The 19,618-nt window shown below is 40.8% G+C and overlaps 1 protein-coding gene across 3 annotated transcripts in view; it reads right to left on the bottom strand.

Annotated features, from left to right (window-relative positions):
- Positions 1-19,618, bottom strand: part of PTPN14 (protein tyrosine phosphatase non-receptor type 14) — a 167,646-nt gene that overhangs the window by 65,986 nt on the left and 82,042 nt on the right. Inside the window, exons 5-6 of one of the 3 annotated variants that reach the window (XM_089909679.1) lie at positions 18,171-18,264; positions 18,037-18,065 (exon numbers count right to left, since the gene is read on the bottom strand). The exons of 1 other annotated variant lie outside the window; for it this stretch is intronic. In XM_089909679.1, the coding sequence (XP_089765805.1) occupies positions 18,037-18,065; positions 18,171-18,264 (123 nt within the window). Of the gene's footprint in view, positions 1-18,036; positions 18,066-18,170; positions 19,398-19,618 lie in introns of those variants that run through there. One more of the 3 variants, XM_089909689.1, reaches the window with a different exon arrangement.

Consider the following 19,618-nt stretch of genomic DNA (forward strand, 5'->3'; position numbering starts at 1 on the left):
GTGCCAGTTCTGGAGAGTCAGTAGCTGCACGGGGCCTGAGGCCATGTTCAAAAGACAGGATTCCTACAGAAAAGTACAAACTTCCCCTTAAACAAAAAGCTCAGCAGGCTTCTCCTAAAAAATTATGACTGCAGAAAATATATGGCCTGCTATATTTTGCTAATATGTTCATGAAATCACTACAAAATCCATTGGTTAGTAATCATAGTAAAAATGGTCAAATTCTATTACCACAATGATTTCTGAACCTCTTATAACACTTTTATTCAAAAGTAAAGCCAACGTAGACCCAATTTACTGGTAAAATATTAGAAATGTACAAATAAATATATTCAATGATGCATTCATCCATTCAAGAAAACTTAACGAGCACCTACTACATGCCAAGAGTGGTTCTCGGCACTTGGGATAGAGCAGTGGCTAAAAAATCCCCATCCCTGCTCTCGTTCATGTAGGTTACATTCTGGTGGGGACCGACAAGCAATAATTAATTAATAAGTAAGTTCGCTGAGATAAAATCAGGTAAGAGGTGTACAGAGTAACAAAGTGCAGGTGGTCAAGAAAAGTCTCTCCGATAAGATGAACTTTGAGCAGAGATCTGAAGGGTGGAAGCAGGGACACCAGTCAGTAGAAATGACCGTGGACTGAGGTAGAGCAACAGCCATGGACATGGGAGGAAGTAGTCAGATGCTGGACATATTCTGAAGGTTGTCTACAGGGTGTATGAGAAAGAGAGAACTCAAGGATGACTGCAACGTTTTTGACCTAAGGAACTAAACTAAAATCTTTAGATAAAGCCCTCTCTCCTTTTTGGACAATTGGCAGACTACTTTTTAACAAATAGATTTGGGGGAAATGGATTTAACTGTTGGTTAAAAAAAAAAAATTATAACCAGATTATGTTTTACTATTACAAGTTCATCAAAATACTTCAGACATTTGATTTAATCTTTTAAGTTTGGAGGGGGGTGTCTTTGCTATAGTAATGGGTTCACTCTTCTTTTCATCATTCTTTTTCTTCTTCTTCCTCTCCCTTGTCCCCCCGCCCCCAAATCTTCTGCTTTGTATTTCTGTAAAAGCAGAATGAAGTTCCTAGATATTTCTACCTGTTTTCTATGATCTGAATTTTGAGTCCTGATCAACAACAGCAAGGAGGCCCATGTAGCAAACGTGGAGTGAGTAAAAGGACACGTGGTAGGAAATGGGAAATGAAATACTACTCTCATCCAGTATCTGCAAAAACCCTGCGAGGCCCAAATCATGGGGCACTTCCCACGTGATCTCCATTATAAAACCGCCATACTTTAAAAACAACATCCTCCTCATCAAATTAAAGAATAATAACACTAAAAAAAATCTGCAGTATAACTTGATGAAAAGACACGCACTGAAAAGATTAGGGAGAAAGGAAAACCAAGTGTAATGACTGTGTAATGACTAGTTACTAGTCCATGCATTTTCTGTCACTTAAATTTTACCTTTACGAAAACTCATCTAGAGCCGCTATCCTCTTTGCACTGGCAACTAAGTCCTGTACACGTTCCACATAGACCTAAGTCCCAAGCATTTCTCCACTTTCTCAAGTTAGTACATTCTGTATAATTTCCATCAATTCTTACATAAAGCAATGACTGGTTTGTAGACAGACATTTCCTCATCAAAGTCATAACCATAGATTTAAGTCAAATCTAAAGAAGAATTTGACTAAAAACTTTTTAAAGAAGAACAAACACAGTGGACCCTTCTATAGTTTATTATATATATATATATATTTATTTATTTATTTATATAAATACCTTCTATATGCTTATCATTTCTATGGAGGGACCTGTAACAATTATTATGTGAAAAGAAACCATTTTGGGGGAACTGCACAACATTGTTTCACAATTTTTTTAGAGAATTTGGTATCTGATTTTAATCATTCAGCTAACTAGGTACCATATGCTCTTATAATTCCCTGAATTTTATAAAAGGGAAGGGGACATTCATAAACAGCTATAAATATTTCAAAAATGTGACCTTCGTGAGGGAAGGCAGGGACTTTGGCTATTTTGTTCACTGCTGTATCTCCAGTTACTAGAAGATTCCTAGCACACCACAAATGCTCAGGATATACTTATTGAATGTATACACACACACATGAATGAGTGAATGAAAAACCTAAGTGACTGGTATATTGCCCAAAATGGCTGTCTAAGCTAACTCAAATATAAACTATAAAAAATTGTGTTGTTATACTAGTTATTCCATGCTAAGGATAAATATGTGGTATTTAATAATAAAATATTTGGGGGAAGTACTAAAGGTGGATAATTTTTTTTCAAAACATAGGGTTTTAGGATGAGAAGAAAAAGTAAAAGTGGTCTCTTTATAACAAAAATACTGAGCACTCTAGACTTAAAGATAGCATTTTTCCTCAATGACTACCAAATTAAAACTCTAAAGAAGAAACAACATAACTTAGTTCCAGGATATAGAGAGAGATTTCATACCAGGAACCTGTGACCCAATAGTAACAGGAAAATCTTGAACTTCAAAAAATTCTTTTTTCCAAGAAATCAAAAAGCTGATTCAAAAAGATACAATTATTTCTATAAGATAGATGTTTTTAACCTCTCCTGTGGTATAGGAGATAGTATTTAACAGGTTAAGAAAATAACAAGAGAGACTAACTGGTTTCCCCAAGGTCACACAGCAAGTTAACAGGGGCACCAAAAGCAATGCAGAACTGCTGACTCCTGGTCTTCTCTATTTCTGGCTGAAACCACATTGATTTCATAGGATTCAACAAGTGGATATGTCTTTGCTGGCAGAAAGGAGAAATGAACTTCATCATCTCTATCTTACGGATGTGGAAACTGGCTCTCAGAGGGTAGTCACCTTCATGATTTACAAGGAGTAAAGGGGTGAAGCCAAAATACAAATTCAGGGCTCTTTCTGCTACAATGTAGCTGCTTCCTACCACATTTTAGAACACCCTTGAGGAATTTACACTGCAATTTTCTTCTCCTCTCATATAATTTCCTAGGAATGTTCTCCCTTCAGAATGTTCTCCACCTTCACCCATCAGTGAGCCCCTGCTACTTATGTGAGTTACCTTACCCTTTAGGTATGTGTGGGAGAAGACAGCCTACCACCTTGTCTTCCCTTCCAATGGTCCTGATTCACCTATCAAAATCCAACATCTTCTTCAAAGTCCAATTCAAAGTCCACTGACACTTCACACTTCGAGTTTCCTTTACTGTCAACTTGACTAGGCCACCATATCCAGATGTGTGGTCAAACACTATTCTACAGGTTTCTGTGAAGCTGATTTTTTGGTAAGATTAACATTTAAGTCAGCAGAGTAAAGCAGATTATCCTCCATAATGTGGGGAGGGCCTCATCCAATCTGTTGAAAACCTTAAGAGACTGACTTTGCCCAGGGAAGGGGCAATTCTGCCAGCCGCCCACCTTTGGACACAAACTGCAACTCCTCCCTGGGTGTCCATTCTGCAGGCCTATTCTGATGATCTTGGATTTGCCAGCCCCCATAGTCCTGTGACCCAATTCCTTAAAAGAAATCTCCCTCCATTGCTACAGATCCCGTTAGTTCTGTTTCTCTAGAAAACCCTAATACACTTTCCCAAAGTTTCCTCTTACCATTCCACCCATGAAAGGTACCGCCAGTTGGCATCACCGTATACTAGTGATACCTTCAGATATTTTTATGTGACCATCTAATCTTCCCTAATAGACTGAAAAACCCATAGAGAACAGGAGCGCCATCTCGTGCCACTCTACATTTTAGAGCATCTTACACTTAGGGACTAATAAATGTGCTGAATGAATGTCGAGAGATGAGTCTGGAAGGCAGAGGAGGCTTCCAAAGCAGGAAGGAAAAAGGAAGAGGGTGATACTTCCAGTACTAGCAAAGAACAGAAAGAACTGAGCAGCTCAGGTGTCAAGAAGCATTGAATAGACCGGCCAAACAAGTATAAAAGGTGAACGGAAGGAAGTAGAAGGCAATAAGGAAGATACAGCCTTGCAATGCTTCAAATGCCGGTGTATGTTTATCTTTGAGGCAATGGTAAGCCCTCAAATCAAAAAGGTTTCTGATAAAAGGAAAATGATGAAAACAACCACCCTTAAGAAAAATGTTTAGAGTTGGTGTGTAGGTGGTATGTACCACAAGATGGGTGGGAAAGATACAAGTTAGGAGGCCAAATAATAATTATGATAATAGTGTCAGGTACTATAAAACATACTTTTCCATTTACTAACCAGATTAATCCTCACGAGATCTGTTTGTGAAGAAACTAAATCATAGAAAGGATAAATAACTCACCCGAGGGCATACAGAAGGCAAGTAGCAGAGCTAGAATTCAACTCCAAGTCTGTCCAACTCAAAAGCCAGTTGTCCTCACCACTTCACTGTATCTCAGGCCACAGGTAAGAAAACATAAAGCAGGGACAAAGTAAGCTGGAATGGATTTAAATGGAAAGTGGGGCAGCATAGGGGTAAACATAGCTTCCGGAGCCCCACTGCGTAGGTTTGAATCACAGCTCTGTCGCTTATTCATACCTGGAGGCAAGTTACTCAACCTCTCTGTGCCTTAGTTGCCTATTCTATAAAATTAGAAAAAACAGTAGTACTAACTCTAAGAGTTATTGTAAGGACTAAGTGACTTAATACATATAAAGATCTCAGAACTGTGCCCTGGCACACAGTAAACATTTAACAAATGTGAATAGTCATTACTGTTAATATTAAGAAAGATCAGTAATTGTAATGATCTGCAGCTGAGCAAGTACCAGAGTACTTGCTTTTATGTTTACTGATGCGCCCTAGTGGCCTCAAGCACAGTAGGCACACAATATATATTTATTTTATAAATAATGAACGCAATATAGGGAGCAAAGAGAAAGCAAGATCAAGTTGCTAAGATTTTTCAGCCTGAAAACTTGCTTTTTATTTTCCTGGTAGTAATAAAAAATTTTACAGAACTGCTAGATAAAACTAATCTATGCATGTTCAGCAGAAATGGGTCCACTTGTCAAAGCCATATGCAAGAATGTCCATAGGATACGTACTAGAAGGTCTATAATACACATACTAGACATGTAAACAGCAGCACAGTTCATAGTAGTTCCAAATTGGAAACAATCCAAATGTCCTCTCAGGAGAATGTGTAAATTGTAGCATATGCATATATTGGAATATTAGGCAGCAATGAAAAGGACCGAGATCTAACTATACATATATTGTTATATGGATGACTCTCACAAAATGGTGATTAAAGAAGTAAGACACCAAAGAGAACATACTGTATTATTCCACTTAAAAAGTTAAAAAAAAAAAAAAGTAAAACTAATCTATATTTTTAGAAGTCAGGATTATGGTTACTCTGGGGGGATAGAGACTGACAGGGAACATGAGGAAGGATGTGAGGAGCTGGTGATGTTCCGATTTTTTTTTTCTTTTTTTTGGCTGCGTTGCTGCACGCAGGCTTTCTCTAGTTGTGACAAGCAGGGGCTACTCTTCGTTGCGGTGCACGGGCTTCTCGTTGCAGTGGCTTCTCTTGTTGCAGAGCATGGGCTCTAGGCACACGGGCTTCAGTAGTTGTGATTCGTGGGCTCAGTAGTTGTGGCTCGCGGGCTCTAGAGTGCAGGCTCAGTAGTTGTGGCGCACGGGCCTAGCTGCTCCGCAGTATGTGGGATCTTCCCAGACCAGGGCTTGAACCCGTGTCCCCTGCACTGGCAGGCGGATTCTTAACCACTGCGCCACTGGGGAAGTCCCGATGTTCCAATTTTTGATCTAAGGACTGGTTACATGGGCGTGTTCACTTTGCAAAGATTCACTGAACTGTACCCTTTGATTTCTGCATTTGCCTGTATGTGTCACCCTTTAACAAAATTTACCTTAAAAATGATTATTGGTAGAGAAAGAAGATGACAATGAGACTCCAAGTGGAAGTAACTTCCAGAGCGTGGAGGAATGGTCAGGGCCTGGTATAACAAATGACCTAAGGAAAGAGAGCCCTGGATGACTCTAATTGCCAATTTATGACAGGCAAAGAATCACGGATTTACCTATAGGAAAATGAGCTATGTAGGGAAGGATTTAAGGTCAGGAGAGGTAGCAGGAGGGTAACAGTTCATCACTGTCTGCCTTTCTGGATCCTACAAGATGTGGTTGTGCAGGAGTGTGCGAAGTGCCCCAGGTAGAGGTGATCAACAAATGGTACTGCCATCATCACCCCAGGGAGCCTGAAGCAAGACTATGACACGCAAGCAGAGGGGCTCCCATGAACGTAGGTTCCTTAAGAAAAAGGCTGTATTTTGCATATACTCCAGTGCCGTGCACACAGTAGATACTCAGTATATTCATGAATGTGTTCTAGACTGTCCTCTGTCAACAGGAAATCAAGAATAAGATGTGGGTAAGTGGTACAAAATTAAGACATCTGTCAGAAATTACCTCTAAAGTCTAAAGATGATGAAGCTCTATGGCAGATCATAGATAAAGCAAAATTTAGAAGGGCAGAGTTCTGGCAAAGCGAGGACCAGATAAGGGGATGGCACCAGGAGCCCAGGAGGGAGGGAATTTCAGGAGTGGACTCGCCATGTCTAGTGTTGACCAGGAGTAAAGAGAATAGGAGTGGAAAAGGCTCCCGGTTCTAAGGTGGGGTGTCCCTTGGTAACCTTCAAGGGGCCCATGTGTGCCAAATCAACGACGTACATAATTTCTCAAGGGCTCAAGAAGGAACGGATGAACAAAAAATAATGGAAGCAGTAAATAAATAAACAGAATACACGCAGGAACACCAGGCATCTGAAGGTAAGAGAGATTTTAAATGGTAATTAGGAAGTAAAAAGCTGTGAAATGAATATTTTGGGATTAATTTTTGAAATAGAAAAAAAAAAAAAGCCTGGTTGAAAACAGAAGGCAAGGAATCTATGAGAAGCCAATATTAAAGATCCAGAAACTGGACCCAGACTGGGGAAAGCGTTGAGAATCAAGAAAAAAGGCTGAAAGGTCAACCTGCTTGCAGACAGCAAACACCCAGTCCGTGGACCCGGGTGAAGGGTGGGAGTAGAGAAGCAGCAGCTGGAACATATTAAACAAGGATGTGGGCACAGGACAGCACTCCGGAAGCAGACACCTGCCTGGGCTTCTTTGCTCTGGACCTGATCAGACTGGTTTCTTTAAAGAAGAGTCACATTTGATGACTTGTACTGTCCTTTATCATGACAAAATTCTGTGTTTCTTAAATGAAAACCATAAAAGGAGAATCTGTACAATGGCCAAATGAGTCTCCTTCAGAATATTAGCAAACATTACTCTAGACAATTAAATATACACATATAGATGTGTATATATACACACACACACACACACACACACACACACACAGAGTATTTCATTCCTGATGATCAAAAGTTAGATTGGGGCTTCCCTGGTGGCGCAGTGGTTGAGAGTCCACCTGCCGAGGCAGGGGACACGGGTTCATGCCCTAGTCCAGGAAGATCCCACATGCCGTGGAGCGGCTGGGCCCATGAGCCATGGCCGCTGAGCCTGCGCGTCCGGAGCCTGTGCTCCACAACGGGAGAGGCCGCAGCAGTGAGAGGCCCGCGTACCTCAAAAAAAAAAAAAAAAGTTAGATTGATTCTCTCTCATTTATTTTAATGCTTTCTAATCCAATTATTTATATATTGGGTCAAGGGTAAAGAGAGGTAAAATGTTTTAGTCCTGATGTGTGTGTGCGTGTATGTATGCTTTCAGGTATAATGCAAGTATCCCAGAGCAATGAATAAGAATCTCTGTAATTCAACATACCCCTCCTGCAGATGTTCAAAGCTCTAAATGGATTTTCAATCATACTGTAGTTATAATTATACAATGTTACAAATTAGCAAATAATCACATTAAATCAGAAAGGAAAAATGCCTCCTTTAGTGTATAATGGTTATATAATTCATGATACCCTTTTGAAAATGAACCAGATGTAAAGAATACAGCTTTCCTTTATCTGTATTTTCCAACTTCCTGTGGATAAAAACATTTCCAAGCCATATATTTTTTTTAAATAAGAGTGGAATTTTCTTGGGAAAGATTGTCAGAATATTAGCTCTCAGAATAATACTTTCAGTACTCATAACAAAGAGGAGTACTTCAAAAATCACGTGTGCGTGTGTGTGTATGCAACACAAAGCCTTTCCATGTATATAGTCAGGAGGAGGTCACAGAAGATTTAGAAAATTAAGATAACTCATATCTAGAACTGAGCATTTCTACCTTTAAATTTTTTATTATTTAAATATACTGTGCTTCTGGTTGGTAGTTGGAATCAAGGACTCCATGAACCAGTCTAGAAAATAATATCCTTTTTAAAAAAACTAATCATGAAAACTTTGATGTTTTTACAACTTTGGGATTTTATTTGGCTGGATGTTTTTATATCGTTTCTCAATTCACCTACTGTTTCATCTTACATTTACCTAAATTCAGTAGAAACTGACAAATTAGAATGGCAAGAGAAGGGAATTCCCTGATGGTCCAGTGGTTAAGAATCTGCCTTGCAACGCAGGGGATGTGGGTTCGATCCCTGGTCGGGGAACTAAGATCTCACATGCCGTGGGGCAACTAAGCCCACGCGCCACAACTAGAGAGCCTGTGTGCCACAACTACAGAGAAGCCTACGTGCCACAACTAGAGAGTAGCCCGCGCACTGCAATGAAAGATCCCACATGCCACAACTAAGGCCAGACGCAGCCAAAAATAAATAAATAAATATATTTTTTAAAAGAATGGCAAGAGAATTACTGAAATCCATATACAGTATTCTCAGTTTTGAAATATTCTTTTTTTAATTAAAATTAAATTTACAATTTCAAAGCCTGAGTAAACATTGGAAAAGGTCTCATACAGAGTTTTAGGGTCTTAGAGCAGTATACACAATTTAGGCCAGTTGTTATTACCACTTTTATTAAGGATGCACATAATGCTAAATTCTTGTACAATAAATAACATTTAATGACTTATTTAGGGATCTATCATACATTACAGTATGTATGATCTATTACGCATTATCAAAGTTTAACTAAACGACGAAAATGTTAGACTCTGAGGTATGCGAAATAAAAACTGACCAAAATTGCTGAAGAACCTTGAGTTCTCCATTGTGTTCAGACCAGGAACCCACGAAGATGCCTACAGTTAGTCTACAAGTAAGACCACACCATCCATCGTCCAAGTTCCTCAGCCTAAAACAAACACTGAGACTCTTTAATTCCTCCCCAATTCCTCCAATCCATCCTGAGAGTCTCTAACGTCTATTTACTAACATAAAACACCAGCTATAGCAGAAAGAACATCAGGATAGAGTTTACTTCCATTTAACCAAAAAAGTATAAGACTCACCTGTGGCACTAATTAAAAGATTTTGATTCAGGCAGTCAGGAGTGGGGTTCAAGAATATGCATTTTTTAAAGGTACTGATTTTTTTTTAAATTTTTTTGAAGTATAGTTGATTTACAATGTTAATTTCTCCTGTACAGCAAAGTGACTCAGTTATATATATATATATATATATGAATATGTATTTTCAAAGAATGCCACAGGTGATTCTGAGCCATGCAGGCGCTAAGGACCACACTTAAAGATTCAACCAGCCCTATTTCTTACTTTTGTTTTTTTTAAATAATCATCACTTACCAAGAGTCTATCATCCCCTTAAATAATCTTTATTTGCAATCTGTTTATCTTCTTCAAACTACACCCTCTTCAAGTTACAAGTACTGCAAGATTAGCATCAGGTCATCCTGGCCCGTCCTGCTGTAGCCATCCTGGCTTCATGACCCTGAACAGCTGCTCTGACCATCTGTGAAGCTGCAGGCCAGGCCTGCCTTATCCTGTTTCCTCACACTCGCCTGTAACCTCAGCCCAGAAAGCAGGACCAGCCTGGGCCCTCTGGGCAAGATCTGCTCCCTTGTATGGGACTGGGGCAAGGGTAGGGAATCTAACTTAGGATGATAACAATACAGTTTTTGCTTAAACTCTAACTTTAGGAAGTGCCAGAGGAAATAAGGGACAAATTTGAACTTCAATGACATCAAATCCTTTGTCTTTGGAGGGTAATTTTGATTTCTAGCACTCATGTGTCAGTACCAAATTTGTACTCAATAAGAGTTTCTACTAAAGCAGGGTTTATAGCGATTTGGGCTCTGCTAATCATCAATTAGGTACCTAGCCCCTTGGTAGCACCGTAAGGTCACAACTTGGCTAGGCTGAACTACATTTCCCAGAATGCTCTTCCCTGTATGTTTCCTGTTACCATGGGCCCGGATTGATTCTTCTACCAGGTGATTGACAACTATCCACACAGCAATTTCTCCTTACCTTACACTAGACCTTTGTTATTTAAAAAACAAACATTATTTGAATACCCACTGTGTGCTGAAACCCACTATGTGCTTTCTGAATTAATCATCACAGTAACTATGCTGGTATCATCTCTGATTGACAATAAACACAAAGGCTGAGTTTGGGGAGGTTTACAGAGCCTGACCAAGAAACAAGTATCTGCAAACTAGGTCTTCTGACTACAAATCTGTGCTCCTACTACAGCAGTCTTGTTTTTGAACTATATTTTATTCCCAGCTATTATTTTCCTTGAAGATTAGACCGAATATGAGTTCTTTGCTGATTCCATCAATCATTCAAAATATACACACAATGAAGTCTGGCAGATACATAACTGGCATTCGTATTTTTCCACCAGTATCCATCTTTTCACAATTGGTCATTTATTTCAAGGATCCAAATTACTGACCTTTTCGAGTTTTCCTTTGACTTATGGGTTTCTCTCTTTAGCGATCACTGTTCAGGTCTTCTGAAGACCTTCTTCAAAACATTTGTTGTCCTGGTCAAAAACATTTGTTCCTAACATTGCTTCCTCTCTCTGATTGTCTGTTAAAGTATCAATGCAGTCTGCCTTGCATTTCAGTGAAACTTACGTAAAATTTGCTGGGCTTTGCTCTGAATAACGGTAACACCTTTTTATGCTGGCAGGAAACATTTTTACGCTGGCAGCACATCTACTCAACTCTGGCCAGCTGCAGCACAAGACTGACGGGCCAACCTTGAGAGCTGGGCTGCTGTAAACTGAAACACGTTGCAACGTGCCCCTGCTATGAGGACTCCTCCCCTCGTCTCACAAATTACACCAGAAAGAATAGTATCATCCTTTCACAGTCACACCTGGGAACCTGACACCAGCTGACACCTTTCTACTGTTTATTTCCAATGTCTCAATTTTCCACTCTTCTAAAGGGCTTAGTGTCATCTGAAAGCTTGGCACTTTCACTCTGTGCCCAGGGCAGCAGATCACTGATAAAAATGTTAAATAAAACCCATCTCGGTTCCAATCTCGACATAATGCTCACCCCATTCAAAGAAGTGCCTGTTTTCCCTTACCCTTTGTTTCTGCTGTCTAAACTACTTCCTTCCCTTGGACAAAACACATCTCTTCCAGTACCACAGGGTGTCTTAGCTATTGCAGGGCAAGGGAGGGGAGGACGGGCCAAGGCTTTTGGAAGTTTAAATAAATCCTCTCCCCGGGCTCTCCCATGTCTGCATTCTTGGTTCACCTGAAACCATTCCAGCATTGGCTGAAGAGTCCGACTTCTCTGTCTCTAAGCAGTGGTGTGACTATGGGCAAAGCCCCTTTATCTCTCTAGTTCTCACTTCTCTCACCTATACAATAAGATAACTGGCCTCTGGAATCTGTGGCGTTTCACATTTGGATATAAAACTATGATTCTGGTAAATCTGTCTTGATAGATGGCAAACTACTTTCTCAAATAGGCTATGTTTGCTTAATATTTGGGTGATTTTTTTGGGCCTACAGGACATTTGGTACCTTTGTGACGGATGGAATCTTTTATGAGTAATCAGAGATGAGGCAGACATTGAAACAATAATGGGGAAAACTCTGAAAGACTTAAGCCCCATCTCCACTACATAAAGTACAGAATATGTCATCTAGCACCCTGGAGCGATCTGACATAGAAACAAACTTTTCAGACGAGGATGTAAGGAAAATGATACTCCCACATCCAGCTGAACCACCTTCAGTTTCTGGTAGGTGGCTAAAGTGTTAAGACAGCTGGACTCTGAGTGGCGTAAACCCAACTGGGCCAATGCGGAGCTATGGGCTGATCCCAGTACTGAGAAGCACTTCAAGTTATATAGAGAGCACAAGTATCAGCAGTCACAACCTAAATGCCTACAGGGCCAGCAGGTCACATGAAGGAATCCATGTCGCTGACTGTCACACCACAGGGAGTCGGGGAACTGGGCAAACTAGACAGCCTATACCTATCTGTAAGGCATCCAAATTCAATTCTTAAAAAAATGGTCCAGGGCTTCCCTGGTGGCGCAGTGGTTGAGAGTCCACCTGCCGATGCAGGGGACACGGGTTCGTGCCCCGGTCCGGGAAGATCCCACATGCCGCGGAGCGGCTGGGCCCGAGAGCCATGGCCGCTGAGCCTGCGCGTCCGGAGCCTGTGCTCCGCAACGGGAGAGGCCACAACAGTGAGAGGCCCGCGTACCGCAAAAAAAAAAGGTCCAGGTAAAACAAAACCCACCAGTAGACCAGAATCAGCTCTCGTGCTGCCAGCGTACGATCTCTGACTTTACGGGTACTTCAGCCCTCTGGATTTCTTTGCTGACACTTCAGTAGGAACTAACGGCCCCACCTCCCATTTCTCTGGTAACGCTGGGGAGTAGAGGGACATGTGGACGAGAGTATTTCTCTGGCAAAGTAGTGTAAAAGATTCAACTACTTTGATGGACGAAATCTCCGCTTATTAGTAATAAAACTTCTATTAGGGAAAAAAACCCACAATCCTTTTTCAGAGAATAATAATAGAGCCCCTTCATAGGGTTGTAGTGAGGACCGAAAAAGGTAATCACCTAAGATACTTGGTGCAGCACCTCGTACATAAATGCTAGCCACTCTCATGATTATTATTATTAAATTCTATCAGGTGATGGAATACAAACTACATTCTTCCATGGAACCTCATAGAATTATCATATTCTCAGGCTGGGTAGGTTTGGAAGTCTTGTACTGGGTCAGAAAACAGCTATACCATAAAGCACAAAAAAGGATTCTGTGCTTTCTAGATGCTGCTGCTCTGACACTGTAGGCCTCTTTAACGTGGGAATACAGCACATCTGCCACTTCCCTCCTCCTTCCCCACCCACTCTGCCCTGACTTAAGGTCCCTGCACTGAGATCCCAGAAAAAGTAGAGCAAAGGATTCTAAAACATCTACTACTTCCTGTGCCTCTCCCCGCAAGACTTTTTTAAAACCCCAGCATTGAAATTAACACACCATTCCCAATCCCACCCATTATAATGATAGCCCTACAAATCCTAGGAATACTTTCTAAGGAAGTGGATGTCTTTTAAAAATCCATAGAACATAGCCGGCATGCTCTGACACAACAAAACACCTCTTCCCATCGCTTCTGTTTATTTTTCCCCTCTCCACCCCTCAGCTGAAGGTAAACACTGCTGTGTGGGATCATCATGTTCTACCAGCTTTTGAAACAAAAAAGAATATTCTAAAATTTTAAACCCTGCTCTCTTATAAATCTTTATCGTTTCATGAGTCAAATGTTGGATCTTTCTCAGTCTTCTGCAATGTAACTCTGATAAAGAACCATTTGAAATCAATGAATGAGTGAATAAACAAACGAATAAATGTACGTTTGAAAATCAAGGAATACACAAAGAACAGAAGTATTACCCTTGCTTAAGATTTCAAGTTATTTTCCAAACAGCTCAAGAGAAGCACATGATTTTTGTTTGCTTTTGAAAATTTCAGAATAGATCATCAAATACTAGTAAATAGGGACTTCCCTCGTGGTCCAGGGGTTAAGAATCCGCCTTCCAATGCAGGGGACACGGGTTCGATCCCTGGTAAGGGAACTAAGATCCCACATGCTGCAGGGCGACTAAGCCCATGCACCACAACTAGACAGCCCACGCGCCTCAACTACAGAGCCCGCGAACCGCAACTACGGAGCCTGCACGCTGCAACAAAGAGCCTGCACGCTGCAACTAAGCCACAACTGAGCCAAAAATAAATTTAAAAACAAAAACAAAAAAAAACTAGTAAATACACATTAACCATACGATTGAAAATGAGAATCTTAACACTTTAAAAGCAAAGGGTTTTTGTTTTTTTTTTGAGGTATACTATTGATACTTCACCTATTTGGCAGAAACTTTGCTTTACTAATGGTTAAAGCATAGAGAAGCATATCTTGCTTTACAAAGGGTGAAAATCAAATGTCAGATGCATTAAAGAAACCTAACATTACATGAAGGCTCCTTTTGAAACATGAATGATGCCACGGACCTATTTCCATTTGAAATTCCGATTTTTCCATTTATTATAGAACACCTACAATAAATAATAATAATGTCAAGTGATATTATTAAAGAACACTGATTTATTTTACCATTTGTTTTCTCCCCCCTAAAGGGAAAGAATATCAAAGAAACACCCAGATTGTGTTTAAGTGTTAACTTCATCTTATTTGTGTAGACCTCATTGTTCTACTGGCAGTGTGTTGCCTGAATAGTTATCTCCCTACATATTCTTGCAATCTATATCTTTTTCCTGTGAGAGGAAAGAGAAGGATAAAAAGTAATTCCATGCATTTGGAAGACTTGGTATGATGAAGTAGGCACTAAGGTGTGCTTTCGATTTAATTAAGAAAAGTATAAACTTTGTGGAGTCATCTTCTTCAAAGCAAAACATGAGGAAATCCTAGTTGAGGATTGAGATAAGCTAATTGATCAGCTTCCCTAAAGGAAATTCAACTGATTTTATAACAGTTCCCCAAACTCTGCAGGATTTTCTGGTAAGTCAAGTCCAGGAGCAGAAATGGTTACCAGGACCTCAATTTTATTTTCATATTTGCAGAGACAGTGAAAATTTTATTTGTGTTCCCCCATGGTTTTTGTTTGTTTGTTTGTCTTTTTACCTTTTCTCTTTGATCACACCCATAACAGAAGACTCAGATCTACCCAGAGCTAAGAGCAAAAGTCACAAGGCAACAATAAAACAAGCAGAGATGAACGAACAGGGATGGAGGTAGGAGGCTGTCCTGGGCAGGACTGGCTACAAAATCTGCAGAGTCTAGTGAAAAATGAAAATGCAGCGTTCATTATTCAAAACTTAAGAATTTCAGGGACTTCCCTGGCGGTCCAGTGGTTAAGACTCCGTGCTTCCACTGCAGGGGGCATGGGTTCCATCTCTGGTCGGGGAACTAAGATCCCGCGTGCCCCAAGGCGCAGCCAAAAAAAAAAAAAAAAATTAAGAATTTCAGAAGAACAACAGCAGTGCACTAAGCCAAGTGCAGGGCTTTTCTGAGCGTGGGGCTCCGTGCAATTAACTGCACAGGTCACAGGTCCATGAAGCTGGTCCTGGTCCTGGAAGACGCTTAACAGGCTCCCTGGGTAAGCTTTACAAACAAACTCCAATAAGTCAAACATGTAGAGATGAAATAAAAGCTGCTTGGAGATACAGCTCTTTTCAGGAGAGAGAGGACGTGTTGAGATCTGTTCATTTTGTACTCCCACTGACTAGCAAAGTGTCTAACACGGAACAGGTCCTTAAAATAAAGGCTGAAATGAAAAATAATGCAAATGGCAACTAACATTTTCATCAACTCATCTCCTTTGGGAAAGCAATTCTCGCCTTCAAGATTGCTCTGCTTGTTGCAGACAGCCATTTTCCTCTCTCATCTCATCATACATGACATTAGCCACACAGCATGATGTTTGAGATTAAATCCCAGTATAAACAGCATCTTAAAATATCTAAAATATCTGGCAGAAACAACTCCGTTCTCAATCATCAACAGAGAGAGAACAAGTTCTCATTCACCCGCTGGAGCTGGCCAGGAGGAGGATTTGCCATTCTCAGCAAATTATATTATCCACGGGGAATTCATGCTGAATTTTAAGTCTGATTTGAAGAGAGTCCCTATTTCCCAGCCCACGGGTAAACTTTAAATAGCCATTAAAATGACATTTCAAAATAATAAAAGAATTCACAGAACCGGGGAACAAAATAAATGGTGTTGTAAAAGGAAATGGAAACGTTACCATAATTAGAGCTTTTAAAAGAGACATTTTAAACACTGGTTGAACACTGACTTGTTTATAATAGCACTCAAGGCAGATGGCAAGAGACTAAAAGGGAAACCATAGGTATTTACTAGAAAGGTAAGGTGAAGAGAGCTTTTGTAAGGTCATTGGAACCACTTCTTGAAACCTAGTTTAAAAAAAAAAAAATCAAAACACCAATTTGACCTTTATGAGGATGTAAGGCTTCACCTAATCTGGCTTTGCCATCAATATAATATGCCAGAGGCCCAAACTATGTAATTGGAAGAAAAGGGGGGTTACCACTGCCCCCCCACCATAGTCTAACAATGTAATAATGTAACTCTCTTGTCACTCACCATCACAACAAAAATGCACTCACGCTCTTTATGGTACCTAAACAGTGCAGCTTTCAATGTGGGCATTTATTTGAAGTTAGTGGAATGACACGCTGTCCGGTAAGTTCTTCCCAGACAGGAGCTACATTTAACATTGTAGAATGCCCCCTACAAGCCCATACAGAGATTAAGTATTTTTCAAAATCCTTCTGGAAAGAACTGCTAGGCAGCTTTACCGAGCAGACTAGAATATAGCCTCAGAGTCCAGTACTTTAGAGAACTTGAGACGTGTAAGGAGAACGGTGATTCCAAGAGTAGAGTGACCCACAGAGGCTGAGAAGTGCAGAAAACACAGAGACAGCACCCTCTAGATGGAGAGAGCTTGGAACGGGTCCCACAGACCCGAAGTTTCCACCAGAATTCCACAATGTGTCAAGACTGTCCTTGGCCGGTAGAGCAACTGTGCTGGCCACAGCAGTGGTTCCACTGCTTTGCATCAAAACGATGCTTACCTCTAGGAAGGCGGATGGCCGCACCTCAACAGCAGGCTACAAATGTGTTCTGGAAAAGCAGGAAAGGTTATCTGCCCTCATTAGGACAATTAAAAGCCCCTTAGCACTATGCAAACAGACCATTCAACAGGTATAATGCAAAGACAAACATGTTCTGATAACAGAAAAATGTCCCAGAATTGAAAATTTTAGAAACCATGTATGCAGTCAGCAACTTCAACCTTGAAGCCAATTCACTCTTCAAAAATTACTTTTTCTCTTCAGTATTGAAAAAACTAAAGAGGGACTTCCTCGCTGGAGGAAGACTTGGAAAAACCCCAGACCTAAACGAAAAGCAGTCATCTTGGCCAACAGCTTTCTGGTTTCCCCTGGCTATTATTAAGGATCCTTCTGTTTGACTAAGAATTTCTCCACCTCTCACAAACCATTTTTTTTCTTTCTGTGTCCAGAAAAAATCTGAAAACCATGTGTTTATAATGAGCCTGTTGCTATGCACATCATTAAAACACATTACAAAAATCTTTCCTTTGAGTCAGGAGGAGGACAGGATGGGGGAAGATGAACTCCTAGCCAGAGTCCCTTTGCTGAGCAGATAAGCTGGCAAAAAGGGAGATGAGAAACAAAGCAAAACGGAAAAAAATATGGTGGTCCCATCCCTTGAGTCATTTTAACCAAAGGAGGAAAACTAACATTTTTAAAGCCCCAAGGTAATGTATCTTACAGTTTGGAACAGGGCTAACAAACTCTCTTCCTAATCTCTTTAATTCCTATGGTTTCATGACTCATCTTCCATCTGTCTATTAGTGTGTCCTTTTCACCAGCTTTTTCACACTTCTGTAAGACTATCAGGAGTTTTGTTTTGTTTTGTTTTTCCCCTTTTATGTGTACTTCTGTGTGTATTCTCCTTTTGATATCTTTGGTCTTCTATTCAGTTACCACCTAAACGTAGGTCCTGAACTGTCCATGTCATCCCCTACTCCCCATAGTATCTTGGCCTTTTTCCCTCACTTACGAAGAGATTTGTTCTGCAAAAGTCATATCCTGGAAACGAAATGAGACAAAGCATATCAAAATTAATGTCAAAAAACAAAGATTCTCAATTTTCTAACTTAAAAAACCTGGACTTAATAATCTTAAGTCAATCACCTTCTTAAACAGTTTGCAATCAACATTCTTCTCCAATTTTTGTTGCATTGTTCCAAATACTGTGTTAACCTGCAAGTTTTCAAGGGTAGACTGTCTGAAGATGAGAAATGAAACATACGTCTTTTAAATATATCTTTCTTTCACCCCTGTGTGTCTTTATATGGGTTCACACACATGCATGCACACACGCGTGTGTGCACACGCACACACATGCACACACACAGAGTATTAATTCCAAGCTCTTTGTCCTTAATCAGAAAAGAAATGGCTGGTCCCGACTAATGCTATAGAACCTGTTTTACTCTCAAAGAGAAGTAGCCAAACCATTGCAAACGTGTTGGGTGAAAACAACTGTGGTTGGCTCCAGACAAAGGCTTATTTTTTAAGCACAGATGGTTGAATGGTTGCCTCCTCCAAAGGGTTGCCCACAATGAAAGACAGATTTCTATTTCTAATCTATGCAAACATCTTACTCTGCGGGGCATCACAAAGACTAACTGTTCTGTGTCAGATGCTGCGGATCCCAGGTGCTCTCAGAGAAGCCAAAGCCCACCTCCACCTGAGATGCCTGGTAACTCAGGTAACAGGGGCTGACTGGGGAGTGAGCCACTAACCAGCTCCTCATGAATGCTGCCAGGGCCTTCTGTCAAACATTCCTCTGGAATCCCTACCCCCCCCACCCCCACTGCTTCTCTTTGGCTGCTCTGCCTGGAAGACAGTTTCAATATTCAGTTGAGACCCCAGATGCTTCTAAAACCTCCCAGGAAGGCTCAGATTCCCAAGGGCTCCTTATGACAATTGGTAGCACTCTTCACCTTGAATTCAGCTCTTCTATTCATCTCTAACATCAAACCCAGAAATCTTGAGCACTTAAAACTGTTATTCTGTTCAAACCAGTCTCCTTTACCCTCTAGTCTATATGCCTAAAACCCAGGTGAGTCTCAGTGGATCACACCTGGGTCATTGTTGGTGTCCCTCAACCTTCCCAAGTATATGTATTCCTCTTTTCTTTCTTTTTTTTCCCAGCCATGCCGTGTGGCTTATAGAATTTTAGTTCCCCAACCAGGGATTGAACCCAGATCCCCCGCAGTGAGAGGGCTGAGTCCTAACCCCTGGACCACCAGGGAATTCCCTCCTTTTTTCTTTTTGTTCTCCCTCTATCAATGTTCCTTTCTTTATTTACACTTTTCTCTATTATTTCTCCACCTCCCTTGCTCTGACCCCGCCGCGCCCCGCCCCCCACCCCCCCCCGCCCCCCCCCGGGGCACATTCCAGTTTTAGGGCCCTTGGGACAACAAAAATTCCTGCAATGCTGGGGGGGGAGGGGAAGGACCAAAAAAAACTCTTCATGCAAACCAGCTCCTAATTTTAAACATCCTTTCCCATAAAGAGAAGGTTATACCTGAAATCTACATAGGTTAGTTCCAATGTTAAGTCTAAAAAATGTC

This window comes from Delphinapterus leucas, chromosome 1, assembly GCF_059928025.1.
Source record: "Delphinapterus leucas isolate spDelLeu-1000000601 "Yukka" chromosome 1, BTC_Dleu_Yukka2, whole genome shotgun sequence".
Lineage (NCBI taxonomy): Eukaryota > Metazoa > Chordata > Mammalia > Artiodactyla > Monodontidae > Delphinapterus > Delphinapterus leucas.